We start from the raw sequence: 26,044 nt of genomic DNA, 5'->3' as shown, positions 1-26,044 counted from the left end.
CGGGTTCCTGATCTACTTTGTACACATGTGCGTAACTAAAGACCGCAGACATCGGAGCAGCTGGTTGAAATGAGAGGTAATAGACCCAAACACAAGTGTAAATAATAAGACTTAACGATTGTTCCGTTCAGTTGTTCCAGTAAACCATGTCAGTGAGTGAGCTTGCACAATAGCAGAGTCCTGGATCTGGCTCCTGATTGGAAAAGATCCATCCTTAATTAAGCAAAGCAAAGTTTATTTATATGGCAACTTTCACAGACGGCAGCCGCAAAGTGCTTCTTAGTCAAAGAAATCAAACCAAATCAAATCAAAATAAAATAAATAAAAACACCAGATAAAATATACAAAGAGAACAGACATAATTAAAAACATAAAAATACCACATGCAACCCAAAGGCCTGTCGGATCAGATGAGTTTTTAGCTGCTTTTTAAAAGAGTCCACAGTATCCAAGGAGCTGAAGGCTGCCGGCTGGAAGGATGATCTCCCCGAATCTTAAAATGTGTATGTGGTACACTTAGAAAGCTCTGGGTGGAGGATCTCAGAGATCAGTTTGTGGTGTTGGGGTGCAGAAGGTCTGTAATGTTCTGTGAAAGCCATGCAGGGCTCTATAAGTGAGCACCAACATTTTAAAATGAATTGTGAAATGAACTGGAAGCCGGTGCAGAGAGGTGAAAATAGGAGTAATATGTGTCCATCTGTTGGATGGTGTTAAAAGCTCAGCAGCAGCAGCAGCAGCAGCATTTTGGACAGTTTGTAAGCGTTGTACGGAAGATTTATTGAGGCAGAGAAAAAGAGAATTACAGTCGTCCGAATGTGATGAAATAAAAGCACGTATGAACATCTCCATTTCACTTCTTGACACAACAGACTGGAGTTTGCACCTGTGATTGTCCTGCTTTGACAAGTCAAAATGTCTGCTGTGAAGAGGTCAGATTACAAGAGTGAAGCATCCTTGTATGATAATTGCATCCGAAGTTCAGTTAAAACTAAAAACTAACACAAATCAGCATTTAGAAGCCAAATAAATCATTTTCTACTGCTGAACATTTGACTGTTAAATTCAAACATCCGCTCTGAGAGAAAGCTCCGTCTGCTCCGTCTGTCCTCTGTCAGTCTGCTCTGATGACTCCAAAAAACAACTCAAAACAATTCATTGATTATCAAAATATTTAATTTTCTGTTATTAACCAATGGACGTATCTCTGCAGCTGTAGATCACACTGCCTTTATCACTGTAGTTGGTTACAGAACGTTTTATTCTTAGTGTAAGAGGTGAAAACAAGACTTATCTTTTATATAAATTAGCTTGAAGCATATATTGGAATTAGTTGCTATGACTTCACATTTGTTCTGAGAACATTATTATTATTATATTATATTGGTTTATTTCTGCTTATTTGCAGCTGCTTGTTGTTCTCACAGGTCTGTTTAGGGTTTGACCAGATAAACCACATGTTGGATCAGGTCTAATTATCCTCAGGTTCCCTTTGGAGACTTTAGTTCAGGAAGGTTTTCCATCGTATCCAATATTTTGGACCCATGACGACTCTAGTTCTTAGTCCTCATGCAACTTGGAAGATCTTGAAAAATGAGTCCATGATAAATAAATGATGATATATCTGCACTAGATCAATTAGTAGAGATTTGTTTTCCTTTTCCCTTGATTTCCTTTTTAAAGTTAAGAGTCTTTGCATTGATCAGTCCCAGAGAACCAGTTTTATTACATTTTAGAAGTTTCGTTCTCTTTCTGTCTTTTATAAAACGAGAGCAGCAGCAGTTTAAACTCAGAAACGTACAGAAGAGAAAAGACCAAGAACAATGACGCTGCCTCATCCTCGACAGCATCTGCCCTCACATTACCTCCTCAGGATAAATGGGTGTCCTTGTTTTTGCGGCTGCTGTTGACAACCCACACAAACGCTCTTACTCTCTTGTCATCGCCGCCGCTTTCTCCATTTGTCTTCTGACTCATTGCTTCCTTTCCTCTCCGGGCGTCCCAGTGTGGTGCTGCTGGAGGTTTCAAACGCAGGTCAAAAGTTTCTGTGATAGTAGAGCTGGATTTTCACTTTGTTTATAGGCAACAGTAGATGTTTTTCACACAGAGAAACCTTCCTGATCCTCTCTGGTCTTATTAACTTGTCGCACAATTATTAAAAATTCACACCATCATTAATATCAATGGACTAATGATTTTCACTCACACACTGTACGAACACGATGACACCAGAGTTACTGTGGCATTTAAGGCTCAACAGATACTGGATTTATGGGGCTGATGCTAATACCGATATCAGAGAGTTATATCAATATATTGGCTGATAATCTTCTATGTACATAAACACACATTTATTGCAGTGATCCCTGAAATGTGGTTTTGAAACACTTAATGGAGGTCTGATATTTTACAGTTTAACAATAAACTTTATTGTATAAAACAACGTCAGTGAGCTCAGACAGTAAACATCACTGGGAATTTAATCATTATAAATTACTGTGAATAAAAAAAAAAACACATGAAACAAACAAACACGTATAAACAGAAGGGTCAAAAAGTCTGAGACCATTTGAATGGGAAAGTGGTCTCAGAGTTTTTGACCCTTCTGTTTATAACAAACTAAATAAAAAAAAGTGAAGAGTTTATCTGTCAGTTAATAAATGCTCAAGACCAAGAAAAGTCTCATCTGTTGCTTCCCAGACTGCTGGAAAAGTTAAGGGGGTTAGCTCCGAAGTTAGCGACAGCAGGTTAGCCTGACTAGGCTCACTTAAGGTGGACTGACCTTTAAGGTGGACCAGCTATTCTCATTTCAGCTGCCACTAAACAGAGACGTGCTGAACGGATGAGCCTCTCAACGTAGGGGAAACACTGCGACATATTGACGGCAACAGATGTGTAATTTCAGGATGTCTGCTTGCTTTTTGAGATGTTTTCATATTCCTGAAACTTAAAAGAATAGTTTGACTTTTTTTGGGAAATATACTTTTTTCACTTTCTTGTAGAGAGTTAAGTGTGAAGATATTTACATCACATGTCTGTTCAGAGGATATGAAGCTGGAGCCACGAGGTGCTTAGCTTAGCTTAGCTTAGTTTAGCTTAGCTTAGCATGAAGACTGGAAGCAGGGGAAAACAGCTAGCATGTCTTTCTAAAGTTCAACACTTACAAACATTTCTAAAGCTGATATATCTTGTTGGTTTAATCCACGTTAGAGCTGCAACGATTAGTCAACTGACAGAAAATATACAGCCAACGATTTTGATAATTCTATTCTTCTGTCAGTAAACTGAATATCTGTGTTGACTGTTGGTCGGGACAAAAAGAAAAGATATTTTAGTTACATCTTGGACTTTTGGAAATAATGATCAACATTTTTCACCACTTTCTAACATTTTATGGACCAAACAACCAATCAATGAATGAAGAAAATAATTGAACAAATTAATTGAAGATGAAATTAATTGTTACTTGCAGCCCTAACTGTTTACAGTTCTTAATTTTAATGCTTTTCTTTCTCACACTTAACATTTAAAGACGCAACTATTGACTGATAAATTATAATGGGCATCTTCACCAAAACGATTAATCGAGAAAATGATCAGCAGATCAATAGATAATGAAAATAATTGTTAGTTGCCGCCCAAGAAATAATAAAAACCCACAACTCTTCATAAAATCACACATGAAATAAACAAACAAGCTGAAACGTCTTCCTTAATGAACTCTGGTGTTGCTGGTAGGTGTTACATCTCTACTTAACATATGAGTGATATCGATCTTCTCACGGAAATATCAGCAAGAAAGCAGATCAGCATATTTCCCAAAATGTTGAACTATTCCTTTAGTCGGAGTTGTGTCAGAAAGTTATAATGACGCCAAGAGAAGAGCTGAGAGAAGACTAATAGAAATACAAGAATGAGGAACTTGTGTAAAATCAATCATAACGTTTAATTTATAGACTTTGAGATTCTTTTATTGACGTTCAGCAACCTGACTGAGGAAGATGAGCATCAATGTGGCCGCAGTAATACCACAACTCTGCAGAGAAAGACCTTGAAAATGGACAGTTGATCAAATTCATGACATGTCAGCACTCTTTTAGGTCTGTTTTAGCACCTGCAAGTAAACTGAATGTGTTGTGGGAAACATTTTTGGCCCAGCATCATCACCAGTCAATTTTTAGAAAGTCGCTGGAAGGAACTGAGTCACAGAGGTGCGTTTAGTTTCCTTTTATAACTGACTCAGGTTAACAACCTCTGTCCTCTTGTGCTTTAAAAGTCAAGTTATTCAAAGTGACATCTCTCTTTGTTTTTTCCTCCCTGTGCTCTAAACCTCTGTCTCGCCTGTTACGGTGAAGAAACCTTTTTATCTGCAGAGGTTTTTTCTTGTTTTTTTGGGGGGGGTTTTAATCTGACTCTGCTGTCCTGGCAGTAAATGACTGGACCTTGAAAGCTGTCGGCGCTCCTAATGAATTAATCATCGGGTTTATCTAAAGCCGCTGCTGTCCCTGTAACCTAAGGTAGCACAGCCAGTCGTCTGGACCGCATTAACATTCAAAACAACAAACTCCAGCTGAGCGTAACCAAAACTCCCCACGTACAGGAATAGCCTTTCATTCTCTCTCTCTCTCTGATTCGTATGCAGCATTTCCTCAACATTCGTAAATAATACAGTCAGGGTCATATTTCTGTAGTAGATTAAAACAGATGAATATAAATTTGCTTATGATTAAATATATAATTTACCTTTTTTTTCCCTTTTGATCATGGTAACATTTATATTTTGGGGTTTTAGACTTTTGGTTGGACAAAAATTTGAAGATGTCAACTTTGACTCTAAGTGACTTTTCACAATTTTCTATTTTAAACAAATAGTCAAAAAAATAATTGACAGATTGATACTTTAAATAATAGTTTGTGTAACGCTTATAGTTGCAACGAATAGTCGATTAATCAGTCATCAGTTAGCTGCCAACTATTAAATTATGCAACAACTATGTTGATAATCGATTAATGGTTTGAATTCAGTTTTTAAGAAAAAAATGTCCAGATGTCTTGGAGATGAAACTCTCTTTATCATTTGTGTTTACGTGTTCTGTTATTGGTTTTTATTGGTTATTGGTTTCTTTTATTGGTTATTGTTAAGCCCTGATGTCGCTCTCTTGCTGAAATGCTTATTTTACTGAGCTAGAAGCCTCATAGAGCTGCAACTATTAGTCACTTAATCCATTAGCTGCCAACTATTAAATTAATTACCACCTATTTTGACAATAGATTAATAGTTTGGAGTAATTTTTTTTAGATAAAAATGTCCAGATTCTCTGATTCCAGCTTCTCAAATGTGAATATTTTCTGGTTTCTTTGACAGTAAACTGAATATATTTGGGTTGTGGACAAAATGAGACATTTAAAGACGTCACCTTAGGCGCCTCCTATAAAAGATAATTCATCTCAAGAGACTTCCTGCTTTAATTTTAAAGAAACTAACTGTAAACCAGAGAGTATTGTTGACTTAGAGGCACACAATTCAACATATATGAAAAACTGTGATTTCAAGTATAGATGAATAATAAATAATAATTTTCTTGGCTTTAAATGAAGCAGGTCTTTAAAGGAAATGTCTCTGTAAGTCAAACATCTGCTTTTAAACAGCTAACTAGAAGTCGTCTCTGCTTTCTTTATAATTAAGCACCAAATTACCTATTTTTCTTTTCAGGAAATTATTAGGAAATTACAGACGTTTTACAACAAAGCATTACAGTGAGTCGCAGCACTACGAGCAGCTCGTCCAAGACGACTTTGTGTATCAAAAGGCTGATGAATGATGTATGAAATGTTTTAGCCCCGACCTGGCTCGGTTTAGCCTACATCTGTTCGTGCGAGAGGCCACAGCTGGACGACTGCTGGTTGTTCTCTTAGATGACACAGCAGCTGGTGAAGGTTCGGTCCACACACAGACTGATACTGGCACAGAGTCCAGTCCACCACTAGCCAGCTGGCTGACGAACTCTTAATCTGTCCCCAAGGTGGGAAGTTGACACCAAATTACCAAGCTAATACTAATAAATTATTGCTCCTGACTGAAGTTTATCTCCTAGCAGCCGGTTTTATATTTACCTGTACACCTGTCGTCAGACTGTTGAATGGCTGAAGCTGTATGGAGTCACAGTAAATACAATATTTATACCGTTTCACCACAATACTGCCTTACAGATGTCTATACCTGCATACTAAATAATGAACATCATCAATTAATAGCTTTATACACCTTCCCTGATCACCTGAATTACCTTCAATTACACTTAAATTTACAGTTAATCTTTAAAGGATTCTAGAAATATCTCATGTTAGCATGAAAGACGTGACACAGAAGCAGAGAGCTGCATTTTCTTGCATTGTAAATCCCGCCGAGATCAGACTTAATTGTCTTAATTGTCTTATAATTGACTTCATTTCCGGAGCTCAGTAATTAGGGCTCAACTCGGAAATTACACCCATAATTAGTGTAGTATTTAAAGTTTACAATGATCTTTACATTAGCCGTTTTATTTCTGTGTGTTTGGAACGTGTGCATTTGATTAGCTCAGGATCTGAATATAAGGGAAATAAAATCAGAGAATGTTTGACGTTCTTACTTGATAAATGAATGTAAAGGTTATTAATTATCAGATTAGTTGCTGATTAATTTTCTGAAGTTTAACAAATTTGATTAATTGACAAATCATCGCAGCTCTAGTTCTATGAAATACAACTGAATAGAGCTGCAACGATTAGTAGATTAATCATTGTGGGATCAACAGAAAATTAATCGGCAACTATTTTGATAATCAATTTATTGTTTTGAGTCATTTTTTAAAGAAAAAATGCCAAAATTCTTAAGTATGAATATTTTCTGGTTTCTTTAGTCTTCTTCTATGTTTGTATATGTGTTTGTAATATGTGGACCGTTTTATGTTGCATCTTTTTTTAAATTAATTAAAAAAGATGCAAATTAATTAATTTTTTTATCTATTTTATTTTACCCAAAATAAAACACATATACAATACTCACACACACAAAAAACATAACTTGCATCACAAACACAAACAAAAACAACAGACATACCACATATAAACACATATACAAACATACATATATGTACATACATGTTTGTTTGATTGATTTATTGAACAGGACAGTGTGCAGCATTAAGCATAAATGACGCACTGCACCAAAGTTAGCTTGAAGCTAATTTGCATCTGTAGTCCATTACAATCAAAACATACAACAGCACAACAACAAACAGTACAAAACAAACAAACAAACAAAAAAAAAAACCCACAAAGAACACACCATACAAAATACAAAGCTACACACAACAGCACATCACAAACACCCACAATGTCAATTAAAAAATGAATAATGTAATGTTTTTCAAGCGCTTTATGTAATTGTGGTACAAAAACACTTTAACAGCAATTTAAATGAAATACATCATTCTATAGAAGGAACTAAATCATAGAGAAAAAATAAATAAATAAAAAATTTCACCATTTTACAGACCAAACAACTAATCAATAATGAACATAATCATCAGTTGCAGCCCTAGAGTATATATATGTAGGAAGCTGGAACCGGAAAAATGACTGTAATAATTATGGATTATCAGAATAGTCGCTGATTAATTCTCTGAGGCTGGACTGATGTAACTCTCTGCTCGTCTTTGTTCATGTCATCGCTGAATATTTCACTGCAGAGCAAAGAAATCTCAGTCATCCTGTCGTATGTTCTGTTCATTTTCAGCCTCTTTCATCCCACTCTGTCTCGTTGTGATTACTGGTTTGGGAACCTCCAGCCTGTATTTATGCCGCTCTCTGGTTCTCCTGAGCTCTTTTTGCTCCTCGTGGCCTCGTCTGTGTGCCGATGGGAGCCGGTTTGCCCAGTTTTTTGTCTCAGCGGTGGGCAACACGCCCTCGCTAACAGGGCTGACATGTCAGCGGCCCCTCTGTCCTCTCCAGGGCATTCAGCAGCAGCACTCTTTGACTCTCCGGGTTATTAGTGTGCAGATCACTGGGGAGCCCGGTCCAGGCTGCGCTGGCATCTGCCGGCTAATTAGCATCGTTTCTGGCTCTGTGGTTTTTTTTTTGTTTTTTTTTTGCAGAAGAGCAGAGAACCGAGGGTGTAATCACACCTACGCTTTGTTTTCTTTGTGTTGTGGTCGACTTAGTTGTGGGGTTTCTTCAGCGGCAGCCCGCTACTACAAACAAACAAACAAACAAACAAGTGCTTGTGGACAAAAGTGACAACATGGACTCAGAAGTGGTTTGTTTATTGGACAACTTTCATCTCATGAAGGCTGGAAAGTTTGGTAATCAACAAGTTTGATAGACTTGTCTGTTCATTTTAAAATAATTGATTGTATTAGTGAAAGGATCAGTCAGTTAGTTGATTAGCTGATGACTGAATGAAATGACTGATAATTCATTTATTGTTTAAATCACTTGTTGAGCAAAAACTTCTCTCTGGTTAAAATGTGACAATTTTTTTTGACATTTTATAGACAAAACAATCGATTATCAACAAAATAAAAATGAACATTTGTGCACACTACAGTTGTTATCACGGTGATCCAGGCCTACAATGATGTTTAGCTGTTGTTGACATTTTGAGAAGTTAATAAGACTCTTATGTTTTGGTTTGTGGTGGCGGTGTATCAGATGACATTATTGTTAGATACTATCTGTCCTCCTGTTTACGGTTGAAAACCCAACCTGCTGCGGTGGATCAGTTATTCTACTCTTAGCAGAGTAGAATAAGAAAAGCAGCAGAGAGAGAGAAAACACAAGTCAACAGTCAGTCCCAACCTCAGCAGCTTTAATAAATAATAGATAAAGAAGAAGAAGATGAAGAAGAATAAGAGAAGAGAAGGAATAAACTCCACCTGTGGGCTGGTTTCTCTCTCATCCTTCAGGCTTCAGTGTGTTTTCTATGTTTCACTGTGAACATTATCATCATGCATGTGAGCGTCACAGCTCTGCACTCGACCCTCAGGGCTCCCCGGAGAGCTCCAACACCCTTCCATCTCTATCATCGGTGACCTTTGACCTCCTCTGTTATGCTGTAGTGATAACGGATGGAGGGGAAGAGAGGGGAGGTGGGGGGGGGGAGGATGGGTGAGTGGGCGCTGCCAATGAGCTCTGCTGCCATCTGGGTCAAACATGCTGGTATTTCCTCTTCAGTCTCATAATTGTACTCTCTCTGGAAGGCTTCAGAAGGGGGAGTCATTCAAACTGTGACTTTATTTATATGGAAAACACAAACAGAAAGCAAACAAAGAGGATGGAAAAGCTTGTTAAATGTTCAGGACTTTGTATTTTGTGGCTTCAGAGCAGAGATGATGAGCGATGAAGACCTTCGACTCCAAACAAACACTGACAGTTGATGTGTTTACAGTCATTTCCTCATAGAAGATAAAGTGATCTCTTGGTCTCTTTTTTATCTTTGTTTTAGTTGGTGTGGCAGAAACTGGACTTGTTTACTTTGAGTGATTTTTCACAACTTTTCTGCTCATTAGCTGACTAGTTTTCAAACACTTTAAATCGCAGCATTTGTATTTTATTTGTCAGGTATTTACTGTAATAAAACAGACATTCCTCTCTGGTTGTTTTATCCATCAGTGGTTTTCTTCATTGATTTTCTAGACAGTATACCAACTAACAGTTGCCAATTATTGATCGTTTTGTTTGTCAAGTGTGAGAAAATGTGCGTTATAATTTCTTAAAGTTCTAGCTGACGTCTTCAAATGTCTTGTTTTGTCAGATCAACAGTCTGAAATCCAAAGATATTCAGTTTACTGTCATGTATGACATAGTTACAATCCACTAATTGTTGCAGCTTTACGCAATAAGAAATCACATATAGCATGACCACATTTTCCATTTGTTCCATATAACGAGAAATAAATTATATTTATTTGATCCTAGAATTAAATGTAATTAACGATGAAAGAAACTGATGCTTCATGCACGTAAAGCTGACATCAAGCTGCAGCTATAAGTGACTTTTAAAAAAAAAAAAAAAAAAAAAAAAACTCAACATGTGACAAAGATCAGACGTTCCTGCGTGACATCACATCTAAAGCACTTAGATATGGTCTGTAAAATCAGGTCATGTGGCACACAGCCATGTGACGAGTCTGTGGATGTTTAACATGTTTTATCATCTGGAAAGAGGTGAAAGAAGCGTAACAGATGAAGTAGCAGTTTATTGTTTTAGAGAGGCTGGGGGGGTTCAATATCTAACGGTTTTACTTGCTTATACAAGTACAGCATCATGATCTCAAACATGAGTAGAAATGGGATTCACATCTGGCATAAAAGATTCAAACTGCATCTTATTTTTTAATGAAGTGATAAACAGGAGTTCATTATAAGGAACATTTTGCTAGAAGGAAGGAAAAGGTTCTGACTTCTAATTGGACACCGGTAGTGATCCCTGGAGTCATTTCATATTCCTGAAAGCTTTACTAGATATCCTGCTTATTTATTAATGTCTGCTTCTGATGATTAATGTAGAACTCATGTTGCAGAGATGCAGAGGTGTTTGCTTTTAGTGTGAAAACATGAAATGTATGAATTCTAGTTTGTCAGCAGAACACCGAAAGCCTTGGAGTTATTATTTATTATTACATGTAGGGGGGATTATTTAACACCAGCAGGTTGTAGCAGCTGCTGTCAGGCTGCAACATACTGAGCGTCTTGGTTTCTGAAGCCGGACGAACCTCAGTGAGCTCGACTCCTCGCCGGCAGCGTTCAGTGTCTTCTGTTATCTCACTTTGATGATACGTTCGTGTCCTCAAACCTTCATCAGGCTGAATTCATACATGTTTTTATGGACAGTTTACAGGATTGTTCACACCTGTCAGTAAAACCTGATGATGTGCAGGAACTTTTTAACATATAACCACAGAAATAAGTAAATTAAACTCAGGGAAATCAGGGAAGAGGAGCAGAAGAGTTCCTCACTATCTGCAGCACAGCAGCTTCCATGTGTTCATCTCTGTCCTCATTCTCTCTTCTAGATGTCTGTCAACCAATCAGCAGGACATATAACCATGTGATCATCCATCTGAAGTCTAATACAACAACCCTGCAATAAAATAATATCAAAAAACTAACAAAAAATATCAGAAAGTAAACAATAAACACCTTGAACTCTTCTCTGTTGATGTTGTTTGTCCTTGAGCCTGAAAACCCTCCAACGTCTTCTTCTTCTCTCCTTTCTCTTCCAGGTGAGGTTAAGATGGTGGACCGGCTTGCGAACAGCGAGGCCAACTCCAAGCGCATCGCGGTTGTGGAGAGCTGCTTTGGCGCCGCGGGCCAGCCGCTGGCCATCCCGGGCCGCGTGCTGATCGGCGAAGGCGTCCTGACTAAACTCTGCCGCAAGAAGCCCAAAGCGCGGCAGTTCTTCCTCTTCAACGACATCCTGGTCTACGGCAACATCGTCATCCAGAAGAAGAAGTACAACAAGCAGCACATCATCCCGCTAGAGAGCGTCACCATCGACACGGTGCCGGACGAGGGCGACCTACGCAACGGCTGGCTCATCAAGACGCCCACCAAATCCTTCGCCGTCTACGCCGCCACCGCCACCGAGAAGTCCGAGTGGATGAACCACATAGGGAAGTGCGTGGGAGACCTGCTGCAGAAGAGCGGTAAGGCTCCCACCGGCGAGCACGCCGCCGTCTGGGTGCCCGACTCGGAGGCGACGGTGTGCATGCGCTGCCAGAAGGTGAAGTTCACGCCGGTCAGCCGCCGCCACCACTGCAGGAAGTGCGGCTTCGTGGTGTGCGGGCCGTGCTCGGAGAAGAAGTACCTCCTGCCCAGCCAGTCGTCCAAGCCGGTCCGCGTCTGCGAGTACTGCTACGTGCAGCTGACGTCAGGAAGCCTCGCGCCGCGCTCGGACTCCATCAGTCGGCCGGGGTCAAAGTTCACCAACCTGTCGGACGATGAGGACGAAGACGACAGCAGTGACTGAGGGACGCACCATCCTCCCGACGGCATGCCCCCCCCCCCCCCCCCCCCCTCGCCCCCCCGCCGTCGTCGAGGAGGAGAAACTCTGCTGATTCTTTTTTTCATTTTGATTCCTTTTTTTTTTTTTCCTCGCTCCACGCTCCGCCAGTGAGGATTAATTCACTTCCTGTCTCCTTCCTACAAACCAAAATAATTCCAGCAGGGATAAATATTTTCCTGAACATGGTGATTATTAAACGATGAAACGTGTGGAATTAACGAGGGTGAGCAGCAGAACTCTGGGAAAGACTGTTCATGGCTTCCTTCTGCTCGGTCCGCCTCTTCTCTCTTGACTCTTAATTAGGCTGCAATTAGTCACTACAGAACACAACGGTGCTAAACGAGAAACGTCCCTTCTGTCCTTCCTTCTTAAGTTAATTCCATCTTTGAGGCTTTTTTTTCCCCTCCAGAGTTTTTTCCTTTCTGTCCATGAACTACACAAGGTGATTGCTTGTAATTTCTGCAGGGAAAATCAAATGTTTGGGCTCTAATCTTTTTTTTTTTATCTCCTCTGTCCTTCAGGTATTACACCAAACAGACATTTGATATTTTTTTCTGCCCTACTTTGAAACACGTTGGAGCTTTTCATAAATAACAAAAAAAATGTAGAAACTAAGCTAAACTCAGAGCTTTTTTTTCTAGTTGACCTAATATACTGTAGTTGCTTCTGACAAATCAGCTAAAGTGAGTGTGTTTGTCGCTTGCTAACACACTTTCCTCAGCAGCCCCTCCCTCCCCCCACCCACCCAAAAAAAACTAACTCTACCTTTTGCCTTTACTGTCACGTAGTGCCTTGTAGGAAAAAAAAGTTGAGTTTAGCCTCCAGTAAAGAAAAAAAAGGTTATTTGCTAATGAAAGAACAGGGCAGTTCATGATAGGTTGACTCTGAAACACATTACACAGGATGGACTTGTTTGGTTTTGTGCTCGTGTGCTGCAAAACAAGAGGAGCAGAGAGGTCAGCGACCAGCCGACAGACGGACAGGAAGGCTTCCATTTGGACCTTTTTTTTTTCTTGGGGAAGTTTTTCCAAGCGTTCGTCATTGACACTCAAATTAGAATATGTTTGACTTGTTAAAAAAGCCCAGGTGCTGTTTTTTTTTGTTTTTTTTTCCAGATTTAGCTGCTAATGTTTTAGGTATTTTTTTTTTTCCATTACAGGAACTAACAACCTGTAACTTTAAGATCCTGTAAAGCTTTGGTGCTGCTGTTTTTTTTTTTTTTTTTTTAGAAACCACGACTTTCATCGTCGCCTTTTAAAATGTTTTGGAAAATGTGGTTCGTTATTCCCCCGAATCCCAAGATGAGTCAGTCCACAACCCCAAAAATATGTAGTTTACTATCATAGAAGACTAAATAAACCAGAAAATATTCACATTTGAGAAGCTGGAATCAGCCTAATTTGGGCTTTTTTTTTTTCTTAAACAACTCCAAATGATTAATTGATTATTAAGAAGTAGGCGTCACAGGATAAGTGGCTCTAAAACAGACGTTCGTTTACGTGTAATCTCTTTTTAAAACTTCATTATCTTTTAAATGAAGTGAAGCAGATGGTCGACAGAGTGGATGAGAGAGTGACGGAGACCGAATCCAGACCAAACATCCCTCAGGACCAATCGGCTGCCAGCTCGCTCGCTCTCTCTCTCTCTCTCTCTCTCTCTCTCTCTCCCTCTCTCTCCCTCTCTCTCTCTCTCTCTCTCTCTCTCTCTCCCTCTCTCTCTCTCTCTCTCTCTCTCTCTCTCTCTCTCTCTCCTCAATCAGAAGATGAAGATCAGCTGGAGAACAGACTGCAGGATGACGCTGTGCAATCATTTCTAAGCTTTTTTAATTTCAGAGAAAGTCAAACAGTGCAGATGCAGCTGTTGGAAACATTCAAAAATTAGTTGAAAATACCCGAAAAGTTGGTGGGAAATGAAACTTAATAGCTGACTCCCCAACACTCCCACACTGTGCAAACAGACTAGAGTTTACACAGATACACCAATAAATAACAAGGCAGTAAAGCAGCGTTTAGTGAAACAGGTTTTATTTGGCGTTTAGATTCAGTGCCACCACTGGAACGGCGAGTTAGTTCCAGGAACGTGCCAGTGGAAACGATGTCTACACGTCAAGTAGCGGGTTTTTAAGTTCCTCTAATGGAAAAGGCTGAAATATAGAAGGTGGAGGAAGAGTTTGAAGTTTTTTAAAAAACCAATCATGATGATAAAAGTCATCTAAACGCTTCACAGAGAGCGGAGAGCAGCATCGTTCAACACTTGGCTTGAATGAATGAAATGCAATAATCAGGAAGTATTTCGGGGACCTGTTTTCTGTTTTCATTTGCAGTCACATGATTATCTGTTGCATCACAGTGTGTGTGTGTGTGTGTGTGTGTGTGTAATCCCTCCTGCAGAGTAGTTGAAGTGGTTTACTGGAATGAAAAAAAAAAAAAAAAAGTCAGGAAATCAGTGCCACGCTGTCTTCCTGTCAGTGACTCTTCCTTGTGCTGCTACGAGGTCAGAGGACGACGCCGTGTCGCAAAACAAACACACACACGCCCCCCACCACCCCTCCTCTGCCTGTTCCTCCCGGCTGCTGGAGTTGTGTAACCTCACAGGAACACAAACTAACATGGCCGTCCTTCCTTTTCTTCTTTTACCACAACTTTCCCATTAAAAAAAAAAAAAAAAAAAGGCCCAGTCTGCTATCTGATCATGTGACATATATGTGACCCAAGTCATGTGATCAGTCCCTGAAGCGGGAACCGAAAAAGGGGAATAATAATGACGAGCTACCTGCTACCACAGCTGGCGGAGGATTCAGGTTACTCTCACAGATGTTCATGTCATCAGTTTCTCGTCTGAAGAGTTTCATTCCTTTTAAAGAGGCGATTTTTTTTTTTTTTTTTAAATAATTTGCAGGCAGAAGTGACTCATCACACTGTTGAGAAAAAAAAAAAAAGGAAAAATACTTGACCTATATTCCTAAAGTTTAAAAGTATTTTCTTAAAGCTGATGTAGGCAGTTTCTGGAAAACACAAAAAAACGCCAGAATTTGAAAATCCTCCTCTTCCTCCTGCAGCAGCAGCAGCAGCAGATCTCCCTCCTCCTTCCCCTCCGAGTCCCAGAGCGACCAGCAGCAGCACAGCGTCTCTTTTTTTTTTTTTCTTCTTCTCTCCTTCTGCAGTTCATGCTGTCCCATTACTTCCTGCCCAACAGTATCTCACTGCTCATCTGGCCTCCAAACTCTCTGTTTTCTCTGCCTTTGTGGAAGCAGCACAAGCAGCTGGATCTTTTTCTTCAATTTTCTAGATTTATTTCTAAAATAAATGTCCCCACTCTTTTTATTCTACGTATAACTTACTTTACACCCAGTAACAGATGAAAATAGAGCTCTAAGTACGCTCGGTTCCTTCTGACTGAGACCCGATCCAGGTACAAAGATCCTGTCGTATCGCTGCAGATCTCATGTGTCATCAGTGAGTCAGAAGAGCGACACACACACACATCGGCAGCATCTGTCACCAGAACATTCACTTCCTGGTTACTGCATCTTAAAAACAGTCGGTCAGACTGTAAACAGCCTGCGTTAAAACAGCACGAGGGACTGCAGTCGCTCACAAACTGCAAAACATAGTTTATATTCCTCTGAGACGGGATTTCACAATGCTGGAAAGTTTTTACATCGTTTTGTCATGTGATTGATTAGTTGTTCGGTTTATAAAATGTTTGAAAATGTTAATTTCTGTTTCCTCACAACCCAAAGATAATCAGTTTACTGTCAGAGAGACTAAAGGAACCAGTAAATATTCACATTTAAGAAGCTGGAATCAGAGAATTTGGACAAATCGACTAATTATTGCAGCTCTGATGTGCATCACTTGCTTTTATATTCTTTCGTTCCGTGTTGTTTTTTCCACACTGCGTATTTCTACATTAAAGGTGCAGTGTGTAGAATTTAGTGGCGTCTGGTAGGACAGACTTGGCAGAAATGAAATGTTTTAATTAGTGTGTAATCACCTGAAAATAAGAATCATTGTGTTTTCGTTACTGTAGAATGAGTCCTTTATATCTACAGAGAGAGCAGATCCTCTTCCACGGAGCCGCCATGTTTCTACGGTAGCCCAGAAGGGACAAACCAAACACCGGCTCTAGAGAGAGGCCACCGACTAAGTGAGGCACCTGCAGTCCCTCGTTACTGTTTACTCGTGTGCTGCTATGAACTAGACGCATTTTTATCGACACTGATATAAAATCAATGTAGTCGCCTGCATTCGTCGGAAAAAAAAAAACAGACTTGAAGCATTAAAATAAGCTTCAGGTTGCGGATGCGTCTCCTGTTCCGTCGGTCGATTAACGGCCTTCAGAGAGTGTGTGTGTGTGTGTGTGAGTGTGTGTGAGCAGAGTGTGAACTGTGAACACGGCGGCTCATTAACTGTCTGAACATCACGCCGCCGCTGTCGGAGTCGCTGCTGCTCTCTCTCCATTTGCTTTTGTTTGATCACATTTAGGATCAAGTTTAATTAGCTGAAAGCTTGTCTCTGACCCCGTCTGACCGTCCTTCAGTCTCTTTCGGATCAACTCTCTTTTTTTTATATCTTTTGTGGGAAACTAATTAATATAAGCAGGGTGTGAGACGGTTTCCACAGATTATTTTAAAGTCTTCAGACTTTTTCCACACGTTTGTCTCTGAGTTAAACCAACTAACTGAAGAGCTTCAGGAGGCCAGTTCAGGTGAGGAAGTTTAATGATCTGAGAGTGTATTTCTGAACACGTCTGACTGCCTTCAGTCCTGTTCTGGATCGAATCTCTTCTTTGTCAGAAACTGATTAACCTTCCTTTTTTCTTCGCCTCAGTTAAAACAGACTAATGAACAGAGCAGAGGTCAGTTTTTTTTTTTTTTGGAATGAAACTCTTCAGAGGAGCACGTCTTTTATAAATCTTATTTCTCTACCTGAGATCAAACAAGGAGCTCCGTCTTTACCAGGTGACTCTTCTACATTCAGACCACAGACAGTAAAAGCATTACGTTAGTTTCTGACCAGGTTTTAGCGCCGCGACGCCTCGTCTGAACTGCAACAGAACAGGGAGAAGAAAGGGATCTTTTTCTTTTGTCTTTTTTTGATATTTTTTTTGCTGTTTAACGTCTGCGTTGCTGCAAATAGCTAAACCTAAAGTGATTAGAGGAATGAAGATGTTTAATGATCACTAATCAGCTGTCCTTTATATTTACTCCGCTGTGGCCGACGTGCGGACGGAGGAGACGACGACTTCCTGAAGCACAGCCTCAGGTTTGCTGTGGATTGCACTTAACAAAGTTGGCACATGGACTTTGATCCAGGTTGAGTTGTTACCACATACTGTCAGATCCACACTGACTCAGTTGGATGTTTTTATAAAAAAAAAAAAAAATGAATCTTCATGTTTTAATCCTGTTGATTTTTGTACATTTGTACAGATTTGTTTTGGGGTTGTTTGTTTGTTTTGTTGTTTTTTGTTGTTGTACAGTTATGATCAGTTCTGAAATGACGCTGTTTCAGGTCTCCCTGTGTTTCAGCCCTTTTTCTTCTCTCCCGTCTGGTTTTTCTCACCTCAAAAAAATGAATCTTCATACAGCAGCCAGAACATCAGGCGGATTTTGTGAAGCTTGTTGTTGAACAGCTGGACACATCTGTGTGGCATCAAACCGTCAGTCAAGAGACGCTTCGTTTACTTAAAATACTAAATAAACTCCAGATGTCGGTTTGATTTGACACATCGGAGGTGTGAATATTTAATTTTTCCTGCTACGTCATCCAGCTGTTTTGGTGAACACGCGGCTCTCTTCTGGCTGATGTTTGGAGTTCAAGCTTTTGATTACAGCTTTGATTAGAAGAATGAGTCACGTAAACAAATCTAATGTCTCATCATTTAGATTTTAATTGTCATTTGGAGGATTGGAAAAAACAATTAGCTGGGTGGTAAACTGCTGCTGATGAGGTCACATCAGAACAAAAGGAAATAAAAAGCTTTTCCTCCTTCTTCTTCTCTCTTTAATGTTTGGAGTCTTTTTGGCTTTTTGTTGAGTTTGATGGTGAGAGAAACCGACGAGGAGCCTCCTGAGACAGCTGAAGGACATCAGTGTGCGTCTCAAACATCTGTAACGTTCTCAGTGGCTGTTTGATGGTGTCATTTTTGTTTCTTAGGTTTTTTTGTTTTTGTTATTTTGATTCTTTTTAAAAAGAAAAAAAAAAGGGCTTCAATCAGAATGTAACCCAGCATATCATTGTTTAATACTAATTCCTTCAGAAACCTTTAAGTATATATTATATATAAATAATGTATTGCTTAAAGTTGGCTTGTTGTCGTGTCTTGTCTTCATTCGGCTCTTCTGGAGTCTAGAAACTTTTAAAGGTGTATTTCTGCTCATGTTTCTGATCTTTAGTAGCTCTGTGAAGCAGCTTTTACCTCCTCGCTGCTGCAGCAGCAGCAGTTTTTCAGGCTCATTTCTGCCTGATTTTACATCAATTTAACGGTTAATAACTTGTCATATAAACATCAAAGAACGACAGTTAATGGTTTAAATCCATGAAGACACTTGCACCATTAAATTTATCAACATAAATTACTGAATTTATTCATCTTCATGAAAATACAGGACATTGAAAACACTGTTTTTCTTCTGAAAAAATAAAAAAAACTTGATTTTGTTTTGTTTTTTAACAGTGAATCTACTATCATATGAATTATAAAACTCTTTTATTTTACATTTCCTGGTTCCCATAGTCCTGATCCACAAGTGAAATATATTCCAGGTTGATAAATGACAGTTATGAAGTTTTACAGGACAAAAAGTAAACAGTGAACCAAAACTCTCCAATATGGCTAAAATGTGCTTTTCAATATTCAAAGAAATAATGTTTATTTTAATGATTTCAAATACTTTAAATAAGTAATACTGAACTGTTCTATAGGAGGTCAGATGTGAGAAATTTGTACTTATTTATTTACATTTGATGCTACTTTATACTTTATACCACTACATTTACATGGTAACGCTAAGTTACCATCGTAGCGTTCATAAGCAGTTTTAAACATTTAAAGATCCCTGCAGACATATTTTAAGACATATTCAGTAAATATCTTCTGATTGGAACAATAAATTGTGTCTGATAATCTCCTTTATTGAGAAATTCAGAGCTGTGAATATTTGAAGTTTTCCTGCTGGACACCAGATGTCTCCTCCATTCAGGAGGCTTCAAGTCTCCACATCACACTGGTGTGAGTTGAATACTGGATCACGATTGGTTCCAAACTGGCTGTGATGTCATAAATCCTGCTCGTAGGTTCACGTGTTAAACTGAGATTTAAGGTGAACTCAGAGAAACTTTCCTCCTTCAGCAGATAAACGTGAAAACAAACTGAACAAACATCCGACCGAAGGAACAAGAAGAAGAAAAACATGTTTTTTGAGTATAAATATAAATGTGGGTTTTTGCAGCATCACTTAAATGAGTCACAGTCTGCTGCAGCTGTTCAAAAATAAACAAACTGATGAGTAAGTCACAATACAATGTGACACTGCAACTAAAAGGATGAACAATCAGTTCATTCATGTGTCTCCGTCCGTCTGATCACTGGTTTATCTTGTAAATGTCATCAATAACAATAATAGAACATTTTTATTGATCAGCTCTACAAACAACAAGATAAGAACAGTCTGTTCTTAACAGCTGGTTGTACTGATATGATGAAACATCAGCAGGCAGTGGTAGAAAGTAACTAAGAAGTTAAGTACAGCTTTGAGGTACTTGTACTTTACTTGAGTATTTCCATGTGATGCTACTTTCTACATTTCAGAGGGAAATATTGTACTTTCTACTCCACTACATTTATTTGACAGCTTTAGTTACTTTTCAGATGAAGATTTGACACAATGGATAATATAACAAGCTTTTAAAATACAACACATTGTTAAAGATGAAACCAGTGGTTTCCAACCTTTTTGTCTTTTGACGTCTTACAAAAAGCAGTGTGTAGTCGGGGTCACATTTCACATGTCTATGAGTTGTTAACAGCTCCACCAAATAGTGATTTTTCCCTCTAAACTTCTCACATGCTTTCATTTCAATAAATGTTCAAATGATCCAATATTTCAGCAAAAATCAAAGATTAGAGAAAAAGTCCAAAAACTGAAAACAGATTTGTGTATCAGAACTTTGTTTGTTCTTCTTTCCTCTCCCATTAATCATCTCACCACCCCTCAGATTTATCTGCTGACCCTTTGGAGGGCCCCGACCCCTAGGTTGGGAACCACTGGACTAAACTAGCTAACTGTATATAAAGTAGTGTAAACTAGCTCCACCTCCAGCAGCTACAACAGTAACATGCTGCTCTAACACTGATGCTTCACTATTAATAATCTAATGATGTCATATATAATAATATATCAGTCAGAGGGACCAAACCACTACTTTTACTGCAATACTTTAACTACATCAAGCTCATAATACTTATGTACTTTTACTGCAATACTTTAACTACATCAAGCTCATAATACTTATGTACTTTTACTGCAATACTTTAACTACATCAAGCTCATAATACTTATGTACTTTTACTGCAATACTTCAACTACATCAAGCTCATAATACTTATGTACTTTTACTGCAATACTTTAACTACATCAAGCTCATAATACTTATGTACTTTTACTGCAATACTTTAACTACATCAAGCTCATAATACTTATGTACTTTTACTGCAATACTTTAACTACATCAAGCTCATAATACTTATGTACTTTTACTGCAATACTTTAACTACATCAAGATCATAATACTTATGTATTTTTACTGTAGTAGGATTTTTCATGCAGGACTTTTACTTGTAATAAAGTATTTTTATATTGCTGTATTGGTACTTTTACTGCAGTAAAGTATCTGAGTATTTCTTCTCTGTAAGAGCTACAAGACGTCTCGTGTTGCTTTGTATTAAAATCTTTTTAATTGTGTTTTCTTCTTGATTTTAATGACACAAAACTCTCAATAATACATGATTTCAGAGGTATCATGGAATAATCGTGAAGGTGTTGCTGCTGATTAATCTGTTCATTCATCCTCTTTAATGAGATTTTCATTTAGTGTTAATTAATGTGCATATTAAGCAACATCACAACAGGATCCAATCAGCTGCTTTATATAAGAAACCTGGAAGGCGTCGAGGCTTCGGGCTTCACACAGAGATTCATTTCAATTAGAACATCAATCCTGGAGAAATTCAAAGAAGAAAATGAATTTTTCATCAAAACCCACCGATCACAGTGTCACACGCTATCGGCAGAGTAACCGCGTCACATGATAATGAATAAATTATTCTGTGTTGAAAGATGTTGGATACCTTTATCAAAACAAATCCCAGATGCAACAAACACACCATGAAGCTACTGAATATTAATATTATATTAATGATATACAATCATGTCTGTCAAACACCTTCCTCCCTGGAATCTCATGAAGGTGGAGTTCAAAGTCTTTAAATGTCTAATTTAAGAAATATAATTATCAGCAGAGACAAAAAGCATCTTCTGAGGCCTGTAAAGCCTAAAACTATTATTTATGTCATTCCTGTCTGGACCACAGTTGGAGACGAGAGGATTTGTTGTTAACAATTGTGGATCAACTTTATGTTGTTTTCATGACTTTTGTAAGAAGTGAAGGGGTCAAAACTCCAACAACACCTCGGTCTCATAATAAACTAGATTTTTATATTATTAGACCACATTATTATTATATGGTTGGAGTCTTCAGACTTCTCTCCTTCTCCGTGCAGCTCAGAAGCAGATGAAACTGAGCCAGAAATCCCAACACGACTTTGCAAGTGGAAATTTTCTGAAAGCTCCAAAATTCACAAGTTGAGACGTGCACATTAGTATTATATTATATTACTGTTGTAATTCCTGCTCTCTAGCATCAGTTAGTTAATCAGTTATTAGACCATGGACCCCCATCTGAAAAGACTTTTAGATGTTTTATTACACAGAGTGTATGAAACTTCATTCATACATTCTGTCATTATGTTACTTATAAATGGAATTATAGTGAAAATAAATCCCCCTGGACCCCTCTCAGAGACCCCTGGGGGTCCCCGGACCCTATTTTGAGAACCACCGGCTTAGTGATGGTAATTGTCGACGTGTGTTCAAATTCACGAGTTGTACTTGAAGGCAGCACCGCATGAACATGTAATGACTCGCGCCGCCGCGTGGAGGCGCTGCTGCTCGCACGGAGATAAATCAGGTATGACGCGTTTCGGCGTCGACGACAAAGGTTTCAAATGGCGGGAAACAACTTCAGATGTGACACTTTAAGAGTTAAAAACACACAAATACTTTAAAGAATAGGGTGAAGATGTAGATTAAGAACAAGTCAGAGAGTTTTAAAACAGGATATGACGTCACCCAAGTGCTGCCACGTGAAGCTAATGAAAGAATCAATCAACTCACCTGTCGGCCGCCAGTTTAACGCGTTTAAAGTCGTCAGGTGACATGTTGGATCCTGCTGATGAAGGTGAGACAGATTCTTAATGTTCACTGTTGGTTTGAACAGAAGCTCTGCAGCCTGTCAGCTCTGATCGGATCAATATCTTACTGATCGATAATCACATAGTTTCAGTGTGTGACTTGTAGCCGCCAGGTTACTTCTAGTGATGGAAGTAAATCACAAATATTTAATATGGATTTATCAGAGAAAATAAACAGATAAATGATGAAAGTCTGACTTAACATAATATTTAATTTGACTAATGTTACTCAGAGGATCCTGTATTGATCAGTTCAGATGTAGGAATGTTAATTTACTGATGTACTAATAAAAACACATTAATCTAATATAAGTTTTGCATAAAATATACAGTAATTATTGTAGCTGCTATTAATGATTATTTTCATTATCGAGCTGCGACGACTAGTTGATAAGTTGTCAATTATTAAATTAATCTCCAGATATTCTGATAATCGATTAATCATTTTAAATCTTTTTTTTTTTTTTTTTTTTTAGAGAAAAAAGTAAAAATTCTCTGATTCCAGCTTCTCAAATGTGAATATTTTCTGGTTTCTTTAGTCTCTGTGACAGTAAACTGAATATTTTTGAGTTGTGGACAAAACAAAACATTTAAAAACGTCATCTTGAGTTTTGGAAAACAGTGATCAACACTTTTCTGGACCAAACAACTAATCGACAAATTGCGAAAATAATCAACAGATTAATCGATTATGAAATTAATAGTTAGGCTAGTTGCAGCCCCAATTAGTGGTTTGCTCTATAAAATGTGAAAAATGTTGATCACTGTTTCCCAAAGATGCAACATGAAATGTCTTGTTTTGTCTACAATCTAAAAAATATTCAGTTTACTGTCACAGAGACTAAAGAATCAGAAAATATTCACATTTGAGAAGCTGGAATCAGAGAATGACTCAAAACAATAAAATACCCATATCTATCTATCTATCTATCTATCTATCTATCTATCTATCTATCTATCTATCTATCTATCTATCCATCCATCCATCTATCCAAATATCCATCTATCCATCTATCTATATATATATCTATCTATAAAATACCCAACAATAATAAAAGATGAAAGCTGAACGGTGAGTCTGAGCTCCCAGCTGCAGGTGGTTTCGCTTGGATTGCTATGATCTATATTTGGCTGTTCTGCATGAAGAGGCCGAGCTGCTGAGGTTTGTTGTTTTGAAGAAAGTTCAAGACTAAAAAAGCAATTTGAATTTCTGACAGTGAGGGACGGAGATATTGTAGAGAAGTGTGAAGATGAGACATGAGTGTCAGCTCAGCTTATCTCAGACCATCACTGCTGATGATGTGTGATGACATTTAAATGAACTTCTTTTCTTCTGCAATTGAAAAAACACCAGATAAACGTTCATTTCTCTCTCTCTGGGCTTCAGCTTTGGCCCTCGGCGCCGCTTTAAAGTTCAACCTCTCTCCGTTGTGTCCTGATGAGCGACAGGTAATGAGAGCATCACTGGCCATTAGTAAGCTGATAATGGAGGATAATAGCAGTAATCACGACGCTTATTTTTAACGGGATACTAATCGTACGTTACACCAGTGTTGGATGATGACGCTCCGGGTCAGACCGAGGCCTCAGGATCTGATTATTATCTGCTGCTTTCAAGTTTTAAAAAAGGCAAATCATGTCGTTTTCTTTGTAGTTTTTAACCAACTTACTACAAATTGCTTGTACTTTACATAACTGCAGATCATTTCTAAAGCAGTTCGTAACTCTCGTGTGGCAAAATATCTTGACTAGAGCTGCAACGATTAATCGATTATTTGCCAACTATTAAACTAACTTGATAATCGATTAATGTTTGAGTCACTTTTTTAGAAAAAAATGTAATATTGTGTGAATATTTTCTGGTTTCTTTAGTCTCTATGACAGTAAACTGAATATCTTTGGGTTGTGGACATAACATTTGAAGATGCCACCTTTTTTTTTTTTTAAGAAACACTGATCAACATTTTTCACCATTTTCTGACATTTTATGGACCAAACAACTAATCAATTAATTGAAAAAATAATAAAATTTAATCGATAATGATAATAATAATAATTGATGATTACTGTTCAGATTGTCTTTGAATTTGTTGTATTTGTTTTGTATGTTTTATGATTCCCAGTGGATTATAATGGTTTTCTTCAAGCTAAAATCCCCTCTGAACCAATAATCACTTATTATTATAAACTATCCTGAGATATCTCTGAAATTAACGGACAGATTGTCATAAAATCTGCTGTTTGTTCCCCAGAAGATGATTTCTAATTATTCCAGTGACCTCATGACTGTTCCTCTGCAAAGTTTCCACTTGTACACTAGAAATATTGGATTTGTGATGGCAGTTTTTCAGTTTTTTGATGTTAGCTTTTTGTAGAGCAGCAGCTAACGATTATCTTCATCGTCAATTAATCTGTCGATGATTTTCTCGATTAATCGATTAGTTATTTGGTCCATAAAATGTCAGAAAATGGTGAAAAATGTTGATTACCCTCATCAAATGTCTTGTTTTGTCCACAACCCAAAGATAATCAGTTTACTGTCATAAACGACTAAAGAAACCAGAAAATATTCACATTTCGAAGCTGTAAGAAGAGAATTTTATTATTTTTTCTTTAGAAAATGACTCAATGATTAATTGATTGTCTAAATAGTTGGCAACTAATCGACTAAGGCCTTATTTAGACCAAATCAGGTGGTGCGGCCACTGCAGGTTCGAGCGGAAGTGTGGGGGGGGGGGGGGTTGTGGGTGTGTTTATTTGTGCTCTAGAACGTAACTGCTGTGAAACAATCAGAAAGCCGACAGCAAAGTCTAACTTTACTTTTAACGTTATCATATGAAGAGAAATGTCCTCCCCTCATCCTTGTAACGTCTTTGTGCTCCCTCCCTCATTAATCGTTGCAGTGCTATATAGGGCCCGACCGATATGTCGGTCAGCCGATATTATCAACCAATATTGGCCTATCACAGATATATCTTAGCTGGAATCAGAGAATTTGGACTTTTTCTTAAAAAAAACGACTCAAAACAATTAAGCGATTATCAAAATAGTTGGCGATTAATTGCTTAATCGACTAATAGTTGCAGCTCTATTTCGGACTGTTGCTCAGACAAAACGACACCTTTAATGACATTCTGGTGAATCTTGTGCTCCTGCATGTTGTGATGAGTATTTATTACTGTTCTCTGATGTTTTATAGACTAAAATGTTGGTCTATGGGAGAAAATAACTGGCAGATTAATCAATAATGAGAATAATTGTTAGTAGCAGCTCTATTGGAGACTTATGACAGGTACTATTAGTCTCAGTATAGATATTTACATAAAATAATAAAATAGTTTAACTTTCCAAACAATACCTCTGATGAAGTAAGTAATTCTAACTTTATAATAACAATCCAATATTTTCTGTTTTCTAATCTTCTCTCACTCTGAGTCAAATTAATCTTTGTCACAGTGTTCT

The 26,044-nt window shown here is 38.2% G+C and overlaps 1 protein-coding gene across 4 annotated transcripts in view; it reads left to right on the top strand.

Annotated features, from left to right (window-relative positions):
• The window catches only part of plekhf2 (pleckstrin homology domain containing, family F (with FYVE domain) member 2), a 36,726-nt gene extending 21,946 nt beyond the window's left edge, over positions 1 to 14,780 (top strand). The window contains exons 2-3 of one of the 4 annotated variants that reach the window (XR_006404521.1): positions 11,265 to 12,488; positions 13,587 to 14,780. Coding sequence is in view for 1 of the 4 variants with exons in the window: in XM_044359501.1 (XP_044215436.1) it covers positions 11,276 to 12,010 (735 nt within the window). In the remaining 3 variants the exon portion in view is untranslated. Of the gene's footprint in view, positions 1 to 11,264; positions 12,782 to 13,586 lie in introns of those variants that run through there. The other 3 variants (XR_006404522.1, XR_006404520.1, XM_044359501.1) reach the window with 3 other exon arrangements.
• The last annotated feature ends 11,264 nt before the right edge of the window (positions 14,781 to 26,044 follow it).

This window comes from Thunnus albacares, chromosome 8 (assembly GCF_914725855.1).
Source record: "Thunnus albacares chromosome 8, fThuAlb1.1, whole genome shotgun sequence".
Classification (NCBI taxonomy): domain Eukaryota; kingdom Metazoa; phylum Chordata; class Actinopteri; order Scombriformes; family Scombridae; genus Thunnus; species Thunnus albacares.
The sequence above is the reverse complement of the archived record's forward strand: the minus strand, read 5'-3'. Positions and strand labels throughout refer to the sequence as shown.